General features: G+C 58.7%; 1 protein-coding gene across 5 annotated transcripts in view; it reads left to right on the top strand.

The window, feature by feature from the left end:
• Positions 1-19,067, top strand: part of IQSEC1 (IQ motif and Sec7 domain ArfGEF 1) — a 205,598-nt gene that overhangs the window by 91,177 nt on the left and 95,354 nt on the right. Inside the window, exon 1 of one of the 5 annotated variants that reach the window (XM_066241769.1) lies at positions 2,024-2,662. The exons of 3 other annotated variants lie outside the window; for them this stretch is intronic. In XM_066241769.1, coding sequence (XP_066097866.1) covers positions 2,595-2,662 — 68 coding nt within the window. In that variant the 5' untranslated portion in view covers positions 2,024-2,594. Of the gene's footprint in view, positions 1-2,023; positions 2,663-8,260; positions 8,379-19,067 lie in introns of those variants that run through there. One more of the 5 variants, XM_066241777.1, reaches the window with a different exon arrangement.

Genomic DNA, 19,067 nt, shown 5'->3' with positions numbered 1-19,067 from the left:
GATAGATGATGAATGGATGATGGGTGGATGGATGGATGATGGATGGATGGATGGATGATGGATGGGTGGATGGGTGGATGGATGGATGGGTGAATGATGGATGGATGGATGGATTATGAATGGATGGATGATGAATGGATGATGGGTGGATGGGTGATGATGAATGGGTGGATGATGAATGGATAGGTGGATAGGTGGATGGATGACGGATGGATGGATGGATGGATTATGAATGGATGGATGGATGAATGACGGATGGATGGATGGATGGATTATGAATGGATGGATGGATGAATGACGGATGGATGGATGGATGGATTATGAATGGATGGATGGATGAATAGGTGGATGGATGGATGATGGTGGATGGATGAAAAGTTTGAGGAGGGGATGAATAGATGGATGATGGAAGGGAGAGATGGAGGAGAAGGGAGAGGAGGAAAGAGGGAATCGTGTGTCTCTGTGAATGAATGAACTAGTCCGTGGATGGCTGGTCGGAGAGGCAGGCAGGTGGGTGGATCCATGAACACAGGAGTGACAGGTAGCAGTGTGTAAACAGACTGCCTCTACCCACAGAAGATGTGGTGGAAACTTCCACCAGTCGGTGGACAGCAGATCAACCTGGATGGAGATCTCATTCTGTGTGGCACAAGGAAGTGAGGCCAGTAAGAAGGTGCCAGGGAGGCCCTGCCCAAGGGACAGTTTCCTTAGGTCAATACAGAGCCGCGACGGAATGGGCCCCTGGACAGGTCGTAAGGCTCCTGTCACGGGGGGTGTTCAAGCCGAGGCTGAGCGGCCACTTGCCCGGGGGCTGTGGAGGAGAGCCCGTGCCCAGTGCAGACCCCCTGGGGTGGCTCTTGATGAGGAAGAGAGAGAGTGTGGGATTCTGGGGTCCCCACGGCCTTTGTAGAACCCCATCTTGCTTTCTTGAAACGTGATAGAACTTGTAACACGTGACGGAGAGGCCCTTCCGGGCTTGGGGACAGAGGGGCAGGCAGCTGCAGCTCCTGCCGTGGGAATTCCCGCCTGGCACTGACCATGGCAGGACCTGGGGACCCTTCGCGGGCAGGTGACGCCCCTGAGCCCGGTTTCCTCATGAGTGAGCCGGGGACACAGTGTCACAGGCGGTTGTATGTGCTGCCACCAGGGCCCTGTGGGGCACGGTGCTGGGCCCACCTGCCTCGGGGGGACTTCCTGGGGGCTGGGGGAGGGTGAGCCCCGGTCATGAGCTGTGAGTCACTGTCCCTGGGGGCTCGGCTGGGAAGCCCCAGCTGCCTGCCCTGGGCTGAGCCTGGGAACAGCTGGTGGGAGGGTGAGGCTGGGGACTCCATCTGGGTCCCCATCTGGAAACGCCCTAACCCAGCTCAGACCCAGGCCGCAGGGCCTCACGGCAGGGCCCCGGCCCTGCGCCCACCTCTGCCCCGTTCTGCGCACAGAGGAGCTGGCACGCAGCCAGGCTGCCCGGGGGTCCAGGCCCCTGTGCGTCCCCAGGCTGGTTACCCCCTCCCCCAGTCTGTGCCTCCGTTTGCGCACGTGTAAAATGGGCTGATGATGAAACCCATCAGGAGGCTGTTGGAGAATTCGATAAGTTGGTCTTGACCCCAGTGGGGGGGGGGGGCGTTGGGGGCTCTGGGAGCCTGAGGTGGTGAGTCCTCGGAGGTCAGCCTCCCCCGGGCCTCCCCTGCAGGGGGTGCCCGACCAGGATGAGAGGGAGACCCTGGGGCTGCCGCTCTCCCAGGAAGCAGCCCTGATTGTGTCTTTACTTTTCTGTCTACACCCAAAGCTTCCGCCAGGAGCCAAGCAGGAGGACAGCCCCTTTCTGTCCTGGCTGGGGCTTCTGGTGGGCCGGGCTGCGGCGGGCAGGCGGGTGTTGGGTTTAGGCCTCTGGGGACATGGGGGAGGATGTGGACCCGCCCTCGGCTCCCCCCCTTCCTCCCTCTCGGCTCAGCCTCCCCCTCCCTCCCAGGCCACACTCTGGACACAGGACAGGCCCCTGGGCTCCTCAGCCGAGCGGTGTGCTTTTCCCACTGTGGACGCCCCTTGCCCGTCCCGCCCCTGGTGACTCACGGTGGCCCTGGACCCCGTCCCTGGCGTCTCCTGGCAGGAGGGGCACAAGGTTGTGCAGAAGCCACGGAGTCTGGAGTGGAAGGGCCGCCTGGCCAGGAGGGTCTGGAGCAGCGCACGGGGCTGGCACACAGAGGCCGGCTGGGCCGGTGTCTGGGACCCCCAGGACCTGTGGGAACCAGCACACAGGGCTGGCACACAGAGGCCGGCTGGGCCGGTGTCTGGGACCCCCAGGACCTGTGGGAACCAGCACACAGGGTTGGCACACAGAGGCCGGCTGGGCCGGTGTCTGGGACCCCCAGGACCTGTGGGAACCAGCGCACGGGGCTGGCACACAGAGGCCGGCTGGGCCGGTGTCTGGGACCCCCAGGACCTGTGGGAACCAGAGCCTCACCCTCTCCGCCGGCTTGGGGGCCTTTTCTTTCTTCTCCCACCATGAAGACGTGAGGGAACCGACAGCCAGCGGAGAGAGCCAGCCCCCGGCAGGGGGAGGACAGCGCGGAGGGCACACGCTTCCCACCTCGCCAGGCATGAAGGGTGGTGGCGGTGCTGTGTGGAGCCTCATGTGGAAATACTGCATCTCCGTGAGGACCCTCAGGTACTGGGGTGCGGGGGACACAGCTCTGCCCAGCCACCGCCTCTCAGGTGGAGACGGGCAGGCACCAGGCTGGGCAGTCTGCCTGGGCTCTGGGAGGTCCAGGGCAGCCCCGGCCGGCCGGTGGGGAGCAGGGCCGGAGGGCAGGGCCGGAGGGCAGGGAAGGCCACACCAGGCACTCTGGAGAAGCTCAGAGTCTCTAGTGGGGACGGAGGGAGGAGGATGGAAGGACAGTCGGGCATGTGTGGGCACTCGGCTGGGGCCCCAGGTGCCCACCGGAAGACTCCAGTGGCAAGTCCAGGGTGGTTGGCAAACTCCACAGTCTGCCTGGGAACTGGCGTGTGATCTGTAACAGGGACCCTGGGCACAGCTGTGTGACTTCAGTCCTCTTGGTTACCCTCTCTGAGCCTGACCCCGCAGTGAAATGGGCTCCCACTCCTCCCTCCGAGCACAGAGCAGACTGGTTTACGTGCTGGGCAGCGGCAGACCCGGGTGCCTGGCCGCCTGTCACCAGCGTGAGGTGACTCACCGGAGTTCCCCACCTGCAGGTCCTCATGGGATCAGTGAGGTGGGCAGAGAGCGGGCACGCCTCCAGCCGGGCGAGCTGGGGGGTGTTCGCTGTGGTCCTGCGGCAGTTGTACACCTCCCCCTATGCTGACAGGTGGGGAGGGTGACTGGATGAGGCCCCCACGCAGCTGGAGTGGAGAGGAGGGTGGAGCAGAGTCCTGGCCAAGAGGCCCAGGCCCAGGAGTGGAAGCCAGGCCCGGGGTGACCTCGGCAGGGCGGATCTGAGCCTCAGCTGTAAGGCAGCTCTGGGTGGGCCAGGTTATATCAGGGGATGGGGGGGGCGCTGAGGGGCAGCTGCCTGTTTGGAAGGGAAAGGTAAGGGATTAGAAAATCCTCTGTCTTCTCACCTTCATTACATAGTCTATGTTAAACCATATAAGCTAGCATTCTTTTCACCCTCCCTCCCTCCCTCCCCCCTTCCCAAAATATTCGTGAAAGGGTATAGGAAATACCTGTAATAAATTAAATAATAAACATCAAGGCCGTGAAAAGCTACAATTTAGAATAGACTGTCCTGACCTAAGGGGGGAAAATAAAACAAAACAGACACATGTGGCCTCCTGAGCTCCTTCTGTGAAAACTGGGGAGCTTCCTGGCAGCCAAGGGGGAGAAACCAGCCATGCGTCTTACTGTCACTGTGATAAGAAGTCATTGTCACAGCGGCCACCATTGTCTCTGTTTCTGGGGGCGAGTGTCGGGGACCCTGGGTGGGGGGTGGGTGGAAGTGGGAGACACTGTGCAAGGTCAGGCTTCAGGGGAGCCGGGCAGACAGCGAGGACGGAGGGGTTCCCATGGGTGGTCCAGCTGGCTTTGGGGAGGGGGGACTGACAGGCAGAGGAGGGGGGTACTGTGACAGGCAGAGGATGGGGGACTGACAGGCAGAGGATGGGGGGACTGACAGGCAGAGGATGGGGGGACTGTGACAGGCAGAGGATGGGGGGGCTGTGACAGGCAGAGGAGGGGGGACTGTGACAGGCAGAGGAGGGGGGACTGTGACAGGCAGAGGAGGGGGGACTGTGACAGGCAGAGGATGGGGGGACTGTGACAGGCAGAGGAGGGGGACTGTGACAGGCAGAGGATGGGGGGACTGTGACAGGCAGAGGACAGGTCCCCCGTGAGGGCGCGTGTGCCAGGTGTCTGCCTCTGACCACACTGGACTTTCCCGTACCTCCTTCCTTCTCATGGTTCTGGAGGCTGGCACTCTGGAAACCTTGGGGGTTGTTTACAAGACGCAGTGGGCCCTGAGTCAGGGGCTCACCCCCCGGGACGGGAGTGTCACGGCCTCACGGAGCCCGCAGACCCCCCGCTCCTGCCTCAGCTCGCTCCTCGCCGGAGTGGGGGTCACTGCAGAGCGACTCCCCAGGACTGTGGGGTAGAGCCTTGCGCGGCTCCTGCAGAAGCTGGCAGTGCCGTGGGAACAGCAGCCAGACGGCAGTGACGGGGCCGGCCGATATGGAAGGGACCGCTGCCTGTCAGCCAGGCGGGTGGGGGACTGTAATTGGCGCTGGGCTTGCCCCAAACCCCCACTTAGCGCCTGTAAGTGCAGGGACACCTCCCAGGTTAGCTGGGGAGGAAGGGCCTGGGGGGGCTCTCCAGACCCCTTCCTCACTTTGTTAGGGGCCCCGGGGCCGAGACCGCTCCCCGAGTCAGAGGAGCAGGGCTGGCCCGCGCCCCTCCGGCTGCCAGGGGAGACCTGAGTCAGCAGGTCTGGGGCCCGAGGCAGGGCCGGCTGGCGGCAGCCGCAGGGACAAATTGGAGGGTGCGATCAGACAGCATAGTTTTCCACTTGCGTCTCCAGATTCCCCGGCACATGAGCCTGTCGCCCCTGGCCGGTCCTGCTCACATCTGGAAAAGCGTGAGGTGAGAGTGGGGAGGGCTGCTCCGGCCAGCCCTGACCCTCTGCCCGGGGCTCTGGGGACTGCAGCCAAGAAGCCAGGGGCAGGCGCGCTGGGCCGCTGCTGAACAGAGCGGCTCCGGGCCGGTCACCCCAGGCCAGAGGCAGCAGGGAGGGGCAGGGCGTGAGCTGTGCCGTGCGGATGGGACCCTGGGCTTCTCCGGGCTCATCTCGCTGTGAACTGGGCAGATCGGTGCTGGCTGGTGGGCTTGGGGAGATTCTGGACGGGTCTTTCGGCTCTGCACCCAGCGGGCGGCTTCCCCTGGGGGCTCCTTGTCCCCTTCTTCCCTTGAGTCTCAGCACAGCGGGAGGCAGAGTGCCAAAGTGGGGAATTTGAAACTTGTGTCGTCCGCTTTCTGCCTTATAGACGTCTCCCAGGGTTGTTCTGAGGTTAAGCGGATGGACGATGTGGGCCTGCCCGGGATGGCCACGGTGCCGCCCGGTGGCCCTGTCTCTGAGCACCCCTCCAGACCCCTGTCTGTCACAGCCTGACTCTGTGACTCTAGTCACTCCCAGCCTCTGGGGTCAGATAGGAAAGTAACTGTTGTATCTGGCTTTACTTGGGGAACCAAAGGTCAGTGTTTGTGCCTGGAGTCCCCACGGGGCATTTGCTGCCCGGGGCTGGGGCCCCCACCTGGGATGCTGGGTAGGGGTGGGGCGGGGCCTCAGCCCAGCAGACCCTGCCCCCCCCACCCCATTCCTCCCGCTCTGTGGTACCTCTGAGGGGGAGAAATGGGGAGCAGCTGGCAGCCTGGGTCTGGGAGCCTCCATGGAGCTTCCCAGACGATTAGCCACCTGATGGCCTTCAGCGTGCACCTCCTGGGACCGGATCTTCCCGCCCCCCAGCCTGGGCCGTGCCGGGCAGCTCTGGTGCAGGGAAATACTCTCCTATGTGGGGGTGGCACCCGTCTCCCTGAGATGTGTGATGTGCTCCGGGGCCTGTCTGCCCCTGTCCTGTGTGACACCCTGCCAGGTGCTCAGCACACACTCCAACATCCACCTGGGAGGCACCCCCCACAGGCAAGGCTCCCCGTGGTTGCCGGTGGGCCCTGCGTGGTGGGCAAGGCGCTTGTTCTCAGAGAGCTCAGAGCCAGCAGGGAGGTGTCATGGACACAGGCATCTGCACTGGGCGGTGGAGAGGGCTTCATGCCCCGTGCACCCAACCTGTGCCAGGTCCTGGGGGAGAGCCCAAGGGAGGGAGCGGCCTGGGCCTCGTGGGGGAGACATTCAGGCCAGAGAGAAACAGTAGACTCGGATGTCCAGACAGGGGTGGAGGCAAGAGTATAAAACTGGAGGTGGGGGGCCCTGGCCAGTTGGCTCAGTGGTAGAGCGTCAGCCTGGCGTGCAGGAGTCCCAGGTTCGATTCCCGGCCAGGGCACACAGGAGAAGCGCCCATCTGCTTCTCCACCCCTCCCCCTCTCCTTCCTCTCTGTCTCTCTCTTCCCCTCCCGCAGCCAAGGCCCCATTGGAGCAAAGATGGCCCAGGCACTGGGGATGGCTCCATGGCCTCTGCCCCAGGTCCTAGAATGGCTCTGGTCACAACAGAGCAACGCCCCAGATGCGCAGAACATCACCCCCTGGTGGGCGTGCCAGGTGGATCCCGGTCAGGCGCATGCGGGAGTCTGTCTGACTGCCTCCCCATTTCCAACTTCAGAAAAATACAAAAAAAAAAAAAAAAAGGAAATAAAATAAAACTGGGGTGGGGGTGGGGGGTGAACTAGCGGCAGGAGGGCTGCCCTCCCACCCTCACAGCTGACAGAGTGGGCAGACTGAATGTGGTCTCCGTGTGCTGGGAATGGCATGCAGTTATGAAGAGGCACGAAGTGCTGATGTGTGCTGTGACATGGATAGACCGTGAAAGCATTGTGCTGAGTGGAACAAGCAGGCCACAAAAGACCTGGGGGCGTGCACAGGGAGTGGGCCCGCAGAGACAGCGGCTGGCGGTTGCCCAGGGCCAGGCATGGGGGACGAGAGGGACCCCTTGATTGGCACAGGGTTCCTGTTGGGGATGACGAAAGTGTTCTAAATGGTGGTGGTGTTTACACAACTCTGAATTCACTGAAATCCTGGAATCGTACATGTTAAATGGGGTGAATTTTATGGAATGTGAGTTATATCTCAATAAAACAGCCTTTTTATAAATAATAATAAATTTAAAAAAAGCAAAAACAGGCCTGTCAGAGAAGGTGGCGTTGAGTTGAGAGTCACAGGAAGGTGTGATCCCAGCCAGCCCTGGGGAGGGCGCGCCAGGCAAGGCGACCTGCAGGTGCAAAGGCCCTGGGGCAGGAGGTGCCCGGAGAACGTGGGAAGGCTTGGCAGGGCTGGAAAGGAATGTGCAGTTGGCACAGTGTCCTGGGGGGCGGGGGGAGACAGGGAGGGATCGTGCAGGATGATGACATGATGTGCATTCTCTTTTAAAACAATTGCTCAGGGAGCTGTGAGGAAGTCAGACTGTGGAGAGGGCGGGGCAGAGACTGGGGGATGGAGAGACAGTCAGGAGGCATGGCCGCTGAGAGAGAGGTGGTGATTGATACCCAAAGGAGACGGACTGGCAGACAGGCAGACTGGAGGGGAACTCAGAGCGGAGGCTTCCTGGAGGAGGGGCCCGGCCTGTCCTCCGTGGTGGGACTGAGCCTGGCAGGGGCAGTGAGGAGAGGGCTCTCGGTGGGGCCGGGGGTGGGGAGCTGAATGCACGAGGCCCCTGAGCCCAGCGGGGCCAGGCTGCTGGCCCCACCCTGTCTCCCCGAACCCCATTGGGCCAGAGCTGCTTTCAGAGTAAGTAGGGCAGCCTTTCTGCTGCTTTTGTCCCGAGTGCTCAGTCAGGCTGGCCCTCAGTGAGAGTGTCAGCACCACTCGGCCAGAGACCCTGTGTGGCCTGGGGCCCTGAACAAAGAGGCCTCGGGAAACCGGAGTGGCCCGAAACACGATCGGCCGCGAGGGACAGCCAGGGACGGAGCTGTATTATTTATTGACCAGAGCCTCTGGGGCCTGCCTGCTGAGGCCGTTTGGACTGGCCAGACCTTGGGGGAGGCCCTGGGCAGTGTCCGGGACCCAGAGGGAGGGCGGGCAGGGGCCCCAGGGTGCCCGGCACCCTCTCCCCGGGGTGTGGTTTCCTGGATGCTGGCCTGGCTGAGCAGAGAGGAAGTCAGACGTCAGGCCCGGCAGTGGGGAGGGCCCACAGCTCGTCCCCAGGGGCCGCGGAGGGCAGGCAGGGTGCTGGGGCTCCAGGAAGACCTCCACCCCGTCCCCTGTGACACTGTGAGTACCTGCCACCTGGTCTCGGGCAGGGAGGGGGTCTCGGCCGCCTGAGGAACCTGCGAGGGGCTGCTGGTTGTCAGGGCAGCTTCTCCGGGCTCTTGTCTGGGTTTCCGCGATTTCTCGGAACTGTTGTTTTCTGTGACCTCTTCTAACTACCGGATGGCACACAGGCCCAGGAACCTCTGGTCTTTCCCCGTGGCTGCCGAGAAGGGCAGCCGCAGTGGCCTGAGGGATGCTCCTTCACGCCCCTGGGTGTCAGACCAGCCCCTGGCCCTGGTTGGTTCTTTGCCTAGGACCTCACAACCACCCTAAGAAAGATGGACTCTTGACAACCCCATCTCACAGCTGAGTGAACTGAGGCCCACAGAGGTCCTGCCATAGCCAGGGCCCTGGGGGTGTGGTTGGCAGTTTGACCCTGGACTGCGACCCCTGCTGGCCGGAGCACCGGCTTTGAGCACACAGGGTTCAGGCAGAGGGAGCAGAAGGCTTCCCCGGGCTCCAGGGCCGCGGGCCGGCCTCCGTCAGTCCACCAGGATGGACTGGGTGCAGAGAGGACGCCGGCTCGGACAAGTCTCTGCCTGGGAGTTCCCAGGGCCACTTCCCCACGTGTGCGGTGCACCCCGGAGCCCCCGTGACCCCCGACAACCTCAGCTTCTCTCCGACATGACCCAGAGTAGCACCTTGAAGACGTGCAGATCCCGAGGCAGGGAGGGACTTGGGGGAGGGTCCCCAGTGGCTGGGCAGCTTTGGACACACAGAGTGAGAGATTTCTTTGGTGCTCTCCGTTGGGAAGTCCCCTTTGATGGGATGGGAGACCTGGGGCCACCTGTCTTCAGGGAGATTCCCCACTGAGTCCTGCTTCTCCATCGAACCCTCACAACACCCCGAGAAGAAGCGTGGCTACCACGGTAGCTTGTGGGGAGGTGTTGGGGTGTCCGTGCGATGTCCCACAGCGGGTGTGGGTTGGGGGTCTGGGGTTTGAATCTGGAGGGACTCCAAGCCCCTCCGTGCATCTTGTGGCCTCTGTCTTGGGGGCAGGGGCGGGGGTGAGAGGTCTCCTGGCTTCCCTGTCACGTGGCCTCTTTTTCCATCAGTAGCGTATTGGACTCCAGTAGTAAGGAAGGGGCTCACTGCCCCACTGGCCCCCAGGAACTGGGGTGGGAGGAGGGGATACTCGGCTTCATGTGTGACAGCTCCCAGGGCCCCTGTCTGAGCTCAGTCAGCAAAGGCTCCTCTGATCCGTCCGGAGAGCCCCTGGTGACTCCAGTTAGCCAGGGACCGCGTGGGCGTGAGAGATGGCCCAGCCGCAGGGCAGGGAGGGCCAGAAGGGATGAGCCAGTCGTGAGCACCTATGTGTGCACGGAACTTTGCTTATGACGCCTCGGTCCAGCCACACAGTGGCCCCTGGAGGTCTGCTCTGCAGAGAGTGAACTGTGCTGGAACGGGCCTTTTCTGAATGAGTCTATCAGGGGTATTTACTTCCTCATAAACTTAGGATTGGGGCCTCACCACTGACCAGATCCAGCGGCTTCCGATCTGCCCTCCAGAGGCTGCTGTGACGCCAGCCATGGGTGGGGTGCGTGCGGAAGTCACTGTGTTCGCAACAGCGATGTGTTGAAACACCTTCCCAGCAGACTGACCACCAGGCTCTGGTCACAGTGGCAGCCAGGAACACACACAGCGAATCTGAAACCCAGTGGCTGCAAAGCAGGCTTGTCATCGCCCGAAGCTGGGCCTGAGCTTGAGCCAGGAAGCCGGAGACCCCTGTACAGAAGTGGGGTGCACACCACCTGCTCCTGAGCAGCCAGACACACCAGCTGGGCTCTGAGCTTTAAGTGGTATTTTTTTTTATTAAGTGAGAGGCGGGGAGGCAGACAGACAGACTCTCACATGCGCCCTGACCACCTGGATCCACCTGGAAAGCCCCCTACAGGGCAATGCTCTGCCCATCTGGGGCCAATGCTCTGTTGCTTGGCAATTGAACTATTTTTAGCACCTGAGGTGAGGCTATCCTCAGTTCCCAGGGCAAACTTGCTCGAACCATTCGAGCCATGGCTATGGGAGCAGAGGAGAGAGAAAGAGAAGGGGAGGGGGAAGGGTGGAGAAGCAGATGGTTGCTTCTCTTGTGTGCCCTGACTGGGAATTGAACCCGGGACTTCCGCTCGCTGGGTTGACACTTTACCGCTAAGCCAACCGGCCAGGGCTTTAAGTGCTGTTAAACCACTTCCAAGCTGCCCCAAGCAGTGTGTCTGTTCACTGCTGGGATCTGCCATAGAAGGACAGCAGGGGTGGAGCAGGGAGGTGGAGGTCAGACCACAGCACCCCCTTGGGGGTGCCTCCCCTCGGTTTCCTCGTCTGTAAAGTGGGGATAGTATTTCACAGGGTAAGGATTAAATAACATGCGTGCACATCCTGTATTCAAGTGATAAACGTCAGTGATTATTATCCCCGAGTAAAATTAATGTTCTTGGTTTGATTATAACATTTTAACACCTGTCATCTTTGCAATCCTGGACATGAGCCAAATGGGAAATAGTTTTGGTTCAGACTGTAAGCCCCTGAGGGCAAGTACCAGCCCGTTTAGCCCTGTGTGCCCCACAAGCCTGGGGGCCAGGAAATGCCCTTGGGGAGTTAAAACCACATTTTAATTGGTCAAATCCCAAATCCAACCCAAGATGTTCATTGCTCAGCTGATACAGTGAGACAATGATTTTTGAAGAGGAAAAAGAAGAAACTGGAGATTTCCCCCAGGGATACAATTAGAGTGTGGTGGCACTCTAATTAGAGGGGAGGCCACCGTCGGCCTTCAGGGTGGTGGAGTGACGTTTAAGGGGAGGTTTCCGGGGTGGGCAGCATCTGAGCTGGGTCCAGGCTGTGAGTAGGAACCGACTCTGTGGAGAGAGTGGGGGGACTTTGCCGGAGCCTGGGGTTACGTCCCCTGCTGTGTTCGGGGGACACTGTCAGACTAGGGTGGCGTGGGGCCAGCCAGACTTGAAGCCCCAAATGAAGGCAGGTAGAGGGGCCCAGAGCTGAGTGCTGGACGCTGTGGACACAGAGGCGCCATCCGAGGGGTGAGCAGGGAGGCTGTATTAACTAGTACTTTTCTAGTTGCAAGTGATAATAAAAGAGAGAGAGAGAGAGAAAGGGAGGGAGGAGGGGAGGCAGGACACCCAGCCTGGGTTCAGCCGAGGCTGAAGGTAACTGCACCTTCTGTCTCTGAGGTGGACGGGACTTCGGGACAGTCTGTCTGGTTCAGGGACTGAGCTGTCCCTCCAGGCACCAGCGTCCTGTCTCGACCTTCGTGCTCGTGACATCAGTCCCCGGAGCAGCGCCAGGTGCCTTACGCTCACCAGTCTTCCAGCTAAGAATCCCTGAGAAACAGTCTCAGCAGAACTTTCGGGACTGGCGCCCAGCGGTCTGTTTCGGCTTTGGTCACGTGCCCGTCCCCCGGATTAATAACTTTGATGAGGGGGCAGTTAGGGACGGACTGGGAGTGGAGGAGGGGTTCCCCAGAGGGAAGTGGGCGTGGCAGGTGCGCCCAGCCCTGTGAGTGGACGAGACACGCGGACCCCAGAGGGAAGTGGGCGTGGCAGGTGCGCCCAGCCCTGTGAGTGGACGAGACACGCGGACCCCAGAGGGAAGTGGGCGTGGCAGGCGCACCCAGCCTTGTGAGTGGACGAGACACGGGACCCCAGAGGGAAGTGGGCGTGGCAGGTGCGCCCAGCCCTGTGAGTGGACGAGACACGCGGACCCCAGAGGGAAGTGGGCGTGGCAGGCGCACCCAGCCTTGTGAGTGGACGAGACACGGGACCCCAGAGGGAAGTGGGCGTGGCAGGTGCGCCCAGCCCTGTGAGTGGACGAGACACGCGGACCCCAGAGGGAAGTGGGCGTGGCAGGCGCACCCAGCCTTGTGAGTGGACGAGACACGCGGACCCCAGAGGGAAGTGGGCGTGGCAGGTGCGCCCAGCCCTGTGAGTGGACGAGACACACGGACCCCAGAGGGAAGTGGGCGTGGCAGGCGCACCCAGCCTTGTGAGTGGACGAGACACGGGACCCCAGAGGGAAGTGGGCGTGGCAGGCGCACCCAGCCTTGTGAGTGGACGAGACACGGGACCCTAGAGGGAAGTGGGCGTGGCAGGTGCACCCAGCCCTGTGAGTGGACGAGACACGCCGGGCCGGCACTGGGTGACTGGACCTGCGTCGCCCCTGTCAGTCCCACCAGGTGGCGTTCTGATGATTTCATTCCTGCGGGGAGGAAACGGAGGCTCAAGGTCACACACACCGTTAGCAGATGGCCTCAGACTCCAAATCTGCTTGACCCCAAAGCCCAGGCCCTTAGCCACCTGCCCTCGTGCCCTTTGGTCATCAGATCTGGGTCTGAAGAGGGTGCCTCCGGAGACTGGACGGAGGACGGAGCGCAGGGGGGAGACTGAGGCAGAGGATGGGCGGGCGGCTGGGGCCACCCCTGTGGAGAGGAAGGGCCCTGGGGGGGCAGGGCAGTGATACCCTGCAGCCCCTTCCTCCACACACGGTCAACCGGGCTTCCGTTGTTTTCTGATGGAGATAAAGGTATTTGTGACCAGGTTAGCAATGTATGCACATGTGCACACACGCAGCAGTGTGGACATATACACGAACACCGTGCACACACAAACATATACACATACCAGTTATTGCACCTGCTGGTTTCTGACGGGAGCTCTCAGGAAGAGGGTGTGAAACGTGAGGCTCCTGGGCCTGCAGCTGGACTGACGCTCAGGCCACAGGCACGGGCGTTTCCGAGGGGATTTCTGGAGGAAGTGCTCGCGGGGAAGTACCACCCACCTGGCCCAGGGCTTGGCGGGGGTGGGCTGGATGGGGAAGCGGCCACTTCTAACTTCCTCTTCCGCCCCAGGACTTCCCAGGCGAGAGTCCCACCTCCCTGATGACATTACATCACGTCAGAGGGCGCCCCTCGTTCCCCAGAGGGGAAACTGAGGCAGTGAGAGCATAGCCTGTCACCACGTGGGGAGGCCTGGGGGCCTGAGCGCCAGTCCTGGACAGGCTGGTGCCTTGTTGTACGACTGGGACAAGTCACAGGGATGAGCTGGGCCTCAGGTTTACTTCTGCAAAATGGATCCCTAATTCCCTCACCGAGGGGACAAATGAACTAACTTGGAAAGTGTCCAGCCCCGTGCCTGGACCCTCTTACGATTCCTGCCTGTGTGTGGTGAACTCGTAGAAGGCGTGAATGGCTGTAGGTGGCCAGAGAGCTGTGTGGCCTTGGGCAGTTCACTTCCCTTCTCTGGGCCTCTGTTACTTTACCTGGGTGATGGCTTACGGGTCATCACCTCGAGGGTCACTGAGAGGATTGCCGGAACGCCCAGCCCATGGGTGGGGATTCTCTGGCCATGTGACATTCCCACTACAGAGGTGGACAGCCCCTTTTGTCCATGGCCCCCCTTCCTGCCCGGGGAGTGTGTCAGGGTTATCCATTAAACCATGTAGCTGATACCTAGTGTGCACCTGTGGTGTGCCCAGCACTGTGCAGGGCAGTGAGGATGTCAGACCAAGGTCCTCCCTTATCGGCACGGACATTGGTGCCACGGGAGACAGACGGGAAACACTCAAACAATGGAGCCAGATGTCCACAGGGCGAGGAAGACGTCCACGGGGCGAGGAAGACGTCCACGGGGCGAGGAAGACGTCCACGGGGCGAGGAAGACGTCCACGGGGCGAGGAAGACGTCCACAGGGGAGACAGACGTCCACAGGGCGAGGAAGACGTCCACGGGGCGAGGAAGAGGTCCACGGGGCGAGGAAGAGGTCCACAGGGGAGACAGACGTCCACAGGGGAGACAGACGTCCACGGGGCGAGGAAGACGTCCACGGGGCGAGGAAGACGTCCACGGGGCGAGGAAGACGTCCACAGGGGAGACAGACGTCCACAGGGCGAGGAAGACGTCCACGGGGCGAGGAAGAGGTCCACGGGGCGAGGAAGAGGTCCACGGGGCGAGGAAGACGTCCACAGGGGAGACAGACGTCCACAGGGCGAGGAAGACGTCCACAGGGCGAGGAAGACGTCCACGGGGCGAGGAAGATGTCCACGGGGTGAGGAAGAGGTCCACAGGGGAGACAGACGTCCACAGGGGAGACAGACGTCCACGGGGCGAGGAAGACGTCCACGGGGCGAGGAAGACGTCCACGGGGCGAGGAAGACGTCCACAGGGGAGACAGACGTCCACAGGGCGAGGAAGACGTCCACAGGGCGAGGAAGAGGTCCACGGGGCGAGGAAGAGGTCCACGGGGCGAGGAAGAGGTCCACAGGGGAGACAGACGTCCACAGGGGAGACAGACGTCCACAGGGGAGACAGACGTCCACGGGGCGAGGAAGACGTCCACGGGGCGAGGAAGACGTCCACGGGGGGAGGAAGACGTCCACGGGGGGAGGAAGACGTCCACGGGGTGAGGAAGAGGTCCACAGGGCGAGGAAGACGTCCATGGTGGGAGTGACTTGGTGGAGGCCGTGTCAGCAGGAGGCCAGCAGAATGGGGGGCGTGCAGCAGAGGTAGGGGACCCTGAGCCTCAGCTGAGAATGAGTGGGGGCCTAAACCAGCAGCCCCCCTCCACTGCTGCTCCCTCCTGTGTCCCACCAAGCCAGACAGTAGCACTGCCCAGATGAAGCCACTGCAAGTAGGGGTATTTAAATTTTAGCTAGTTAAAATTAAATAATATCTCATTTAAAAATTCAGTTCTCCATTTGCATTGACCGTGTTCTGAGTGCTCAGTGGCCTCCCAGCTAAGCAGTGAGGAGCCAAGGGTCAGCCGGCCTGAGCCCCCCTCCCATGCAGCCACCCACCTTCACAGTCACCCAGGCCTGCGCAGGCTGCTGGGACCGGAGAGCCTACACCCCGTCTCAGACACTGCCCGTGCTGGGGGCAAGCCGGCTGCTAGCCCGTGGTGCCAGGGTGTGAATGGGGCCAGGGGACCCACCCTGCCCTCACACAGACAGGTCCAGGGACGCCTGCTGCAGCCTGTTCCAGCTCCCCAGAAAGGTGCCTCGTCATCACCAACATCCCCGAGCAGTTTCCCCAGCGACACCCACTACACACCCGAGGGTTAATACCCGTGGACAGAAAACTGTAAAAAGCCACCAGGAGCCCATTTCAGATGAGCTTGAAATCTGTGAATTCTATTCATTGCAGCAGCATCTGTTTTGGTTGGAAAGAGGTTCATGTGTGAAACGTGGTAATTGTTTGGTCTGTCGGTCACGTCGGGTGCGCATATGGGACAATCGGTTCCCTAAGATGATTCAGAGCTCCTGGCTGGGGGGTCTCTGCAGCCCCCAAGGGGTTGGGGTGGGGTGGAGGGAGCTGTGGGGGCCCGGAGGCCGCCTCATGGGTCTCCTGGGGCCAGCCCTCTGGTAGCGTCCACTGGTCTCTAGGTGAGAGGGAGGGAGGCCCCTCCCTGCAACCCTCCGCATGCACAGCCCACTCTGCTGCTTGAGCTCTGAGCTCCGCGGATCCCAGGGGCCCAGCGGCTCTGCCTGTCTCCTCCAGGCTGTGGGCCCAGAGAGGGACACTGGGACCCCCTTTGCAGTGTGGGGACAGAGCTTGACTTCTCTGTGACCCAAGGGGACAGAGATGGTTCCAGCAGGACAACGTGTCCGGTGGGAGGTGGACCCAGGCTCCCTGTCCTGTCGTACTTCTGGCTCAGCTGAGCCCTTGCACATGTGAGCCCCCGGTCAGTGTTTGCTGGCTGAATGAATGAACGCTGTGGGCACAAAGCCCTGTGTCCCAGCCCTGCCCTCTGGCACCTGGCTCTCTTCTCTCTGTGTGTCCCACGCACACGAGATGAGGGGGAGCTGTGTTCACAACTAAATCGTGCTTTTTCTCCTTGTGGGGCCCATGGCTTTTTTTTTTAATGTATGGATTCTTGTAGAGTTGAAAGAGGCTCTGGCCGATTGGCTCAGTGGTAGAGCGTTGGCCTGGCGTGCAGGAGTCCTGGGTTTGATTCCCGGCCAGGGCACACAGGAGAGGCGCCCATCTGCTTCTCCACCCCTCCCCCTCTCCTTCCTCTCTGTCTCTCTCTTCACCTCCCACAGCCAAGGCTCCATCGGAGCAAAGATGGCCCGGGCGCTGGGGATGGCTCCTTGGCCTCTGCCCCAGGCGCTAGAGTGGCTCTGGTTGCAACAGAGCGATGCCCCGGATGGGCAGAGCATCGTCCCCTGGTGGGCATGCCGGGTGGATCCCAGTCGGGCGCATGCGGGAGTCTGTCTGACTGCCTCCCCGTTTCCAGCTTCAGAAAAATACAAAAAAAAAAAAAAAAAAGAGTTGAAAGAGTTATTTTATTTTTGATTTTATTTATTGATTTGAGAGAGAGAGAGAAGGGAGGGGAGGAGTGGGAAGCATTCACTCATGGTTGCTTCCTGTATGTGCCTTGAGCGGTCAAGCCCGAGGTTTCAAACCTGGCGAGCTCACCATTCCAGGTCCACCCTTTACTGTGCCACCCCAGGTCAGGCTGTAAGTTACTTCATAGTAATTTCAGTCTTCAGCAAGACTAATACAAAACAAACCTCCCGTGCGACCTTCACCCAGATTCGCCACCAGTAACGTTTCACCCGACTCTGCTGTCTCCTTTCTTCTCCGAGAGGTGGGTGCCCCCTGCAGCGTGCTGACGGGGGCCTCTGAGCAACAATACTTCAGCCCCTGGTTCTTGAGAGGACGGACATTCTTTCATATAGCCGTGTCCAACAGCCAAACTCAGGAAGTTCAACATCGCCACGATACTAGAATTGATACACAATTTCTGGTCAGATTTCACCAGTTGTCCCAATAATGTCCTTTATGTCAGGTATTTACCCCAGACTAGGATCTTGCATTATGTTTAGTCATCATGTGTTTTCTTAAAAGCTTTATTAAGGCACAATTTATCTGCCATAAAATTCACTCATTCTAAGTATATAGTTTCACGATGACTAGTATATCACTACCAGAAACGTTGACTTTTCTTGCTTTTCTTATTCATTCCGTCACTGGTTGTTTCTTGTATGTGCCCTGACTGGGGATCGAACCCACAAACTCTCATGTGGAGACAGCACCTGCCTGAGCCAAATGCTTCCCTATCTTGTCTATTGTAAATGATGTTGCGTTGACCATGGGGTGAATGTATCCTTTTGAATTCGTGCTTTGGGTTTCTTCTGATAAACACTCAAAGTAGAATTGCTGGGTCATACGTCAGTTCCATTTTTCGTTTTTTGAGGAACCTCCACCGTGTTGTTCGTAGTGATTGCACCAGCTGCTTTCCCACCACCAGTCTCCGAGGGTTCCCTTTTCTCCGCACCCTCGAGAGCACTTGTTTGTTGGTTTGTTGATGGCAGTCATTCTGAGGGGTGTCAGGTGATATCTCACTGTGGTTTTAATTTGCATTTCTGTGATTGTTAGGACGTTGAGCGTCGTTTCATAGTCTATTGGCCGTCGGGAAGACCTTTTTGGAGAAGTGTCTATTCAGGTCCTCTGCACACTTTTAATTGAATCATTTGGGTTTTTTGGTATTGAGTTATCTGAGTTATTTATAAATTTTGGATATGAACCCAGTATTGAATGTATCTTTGGTAAATATCTCTTTCCATGTGGTAGGCTGTCTTTCTGTTTTGTGGATGGTTTGCTTTGCCATGCAAAACCTTTTTAGTTTGATATGTAGTCTCATTTGTTTTTGTTTTTTTCTTTCCCTTATCCAAGGAGATATCTCAGAAAAATAAGTTGCTAAGAGCAGTCAGTGTTAAAGAGTTTGCTGCCTGTTTTCTTCTGCTAGGAGTTTTATGGCTTCAGGCCTTCCATTCGTGTCTTTAATTCATTTTGAGTTTATTCTTGTATATGGTGTAAGAAGGTGGTCTAGTTTCATTTTTTGGCATGGATCCATTCAACTTTTCCAACACCATTCTTTACATTTTTACCTCATTGTTTGTTCTTGCTTCCTTTGTCACGGATTAATGGACTGTATAGACAGGGATTTATTTCTGGACTCTACTTGTTTCCATTGATCTGTGTTTTGTTTTTGTGCTAGGACCATGCTTGTTTGATGACTGTGGCCTTGGAGTATTGTTTGATATCAGGTAGTGTGATATCTCTCACTCTGGTCTTTTTTAAAATTGCTGTCACTATTTTGGGTCTTTTGTGTTTCCAAACAAATTTTTGGATTACTTGTTCTAATTCTGTGAAATACACCATTGGTACTTTGATAGAAATTGTGTTGAATCTGTCTATAGATTGCTTTGGGTAGTATGGACATTTTAATGATATTAATCCTTCCTATCCATGAACAAGGTATATGCTTCCACTAATTTGTATCTTCTTCAGTTTTTTTCTTCAATATGTCATCATTTTCCAGGTACAGATCTTTTATTTTACCACCTTTGTTAAGTTTATTTGTGGGTATTATTTTCGTACAATTGTAAATGAGATTGCTTTCTTAGTTTTTTCTTCTTCTTGTCTCACTGCTGTGGCTGGGACTTCAAAGTGGAGAAAATGGGCATCACTGTCTTGTTCCTGATTTTAAGGGAAATGCTTTTAGTTTTTCATCTCTTTCAGTCTGTATATGTTTTTCGATCTGAAATAGATCTTTACTTGTAGACAGCATATCTATGGGTCCTGTTTTCTTATCCATGCAGCCACCCTTTGTCTTTGATTGGAGCATTTAATCCATTACACTT

The sequence above is a fragment of the Saccopteryx bilineata genome, chromosome 8 (genome assembly GCF_036850765.1).
Source record: "Saccopteryx bilineata isolate mSacBil1 chromosome 8, mSacBil1_pri_phased_curated, whole genome shotgun sequence".
NCBI lineage: Eukaryota > Metazoa > Chordata > Mammalia > Chiroptera > Emballonuridae > Saccopteryx > Saccopteryx bilineata.
Note: the sequence above shows the minus strand (reverse complement) of the source record. Positions and strands in the feature narration are given on the sequence as shown.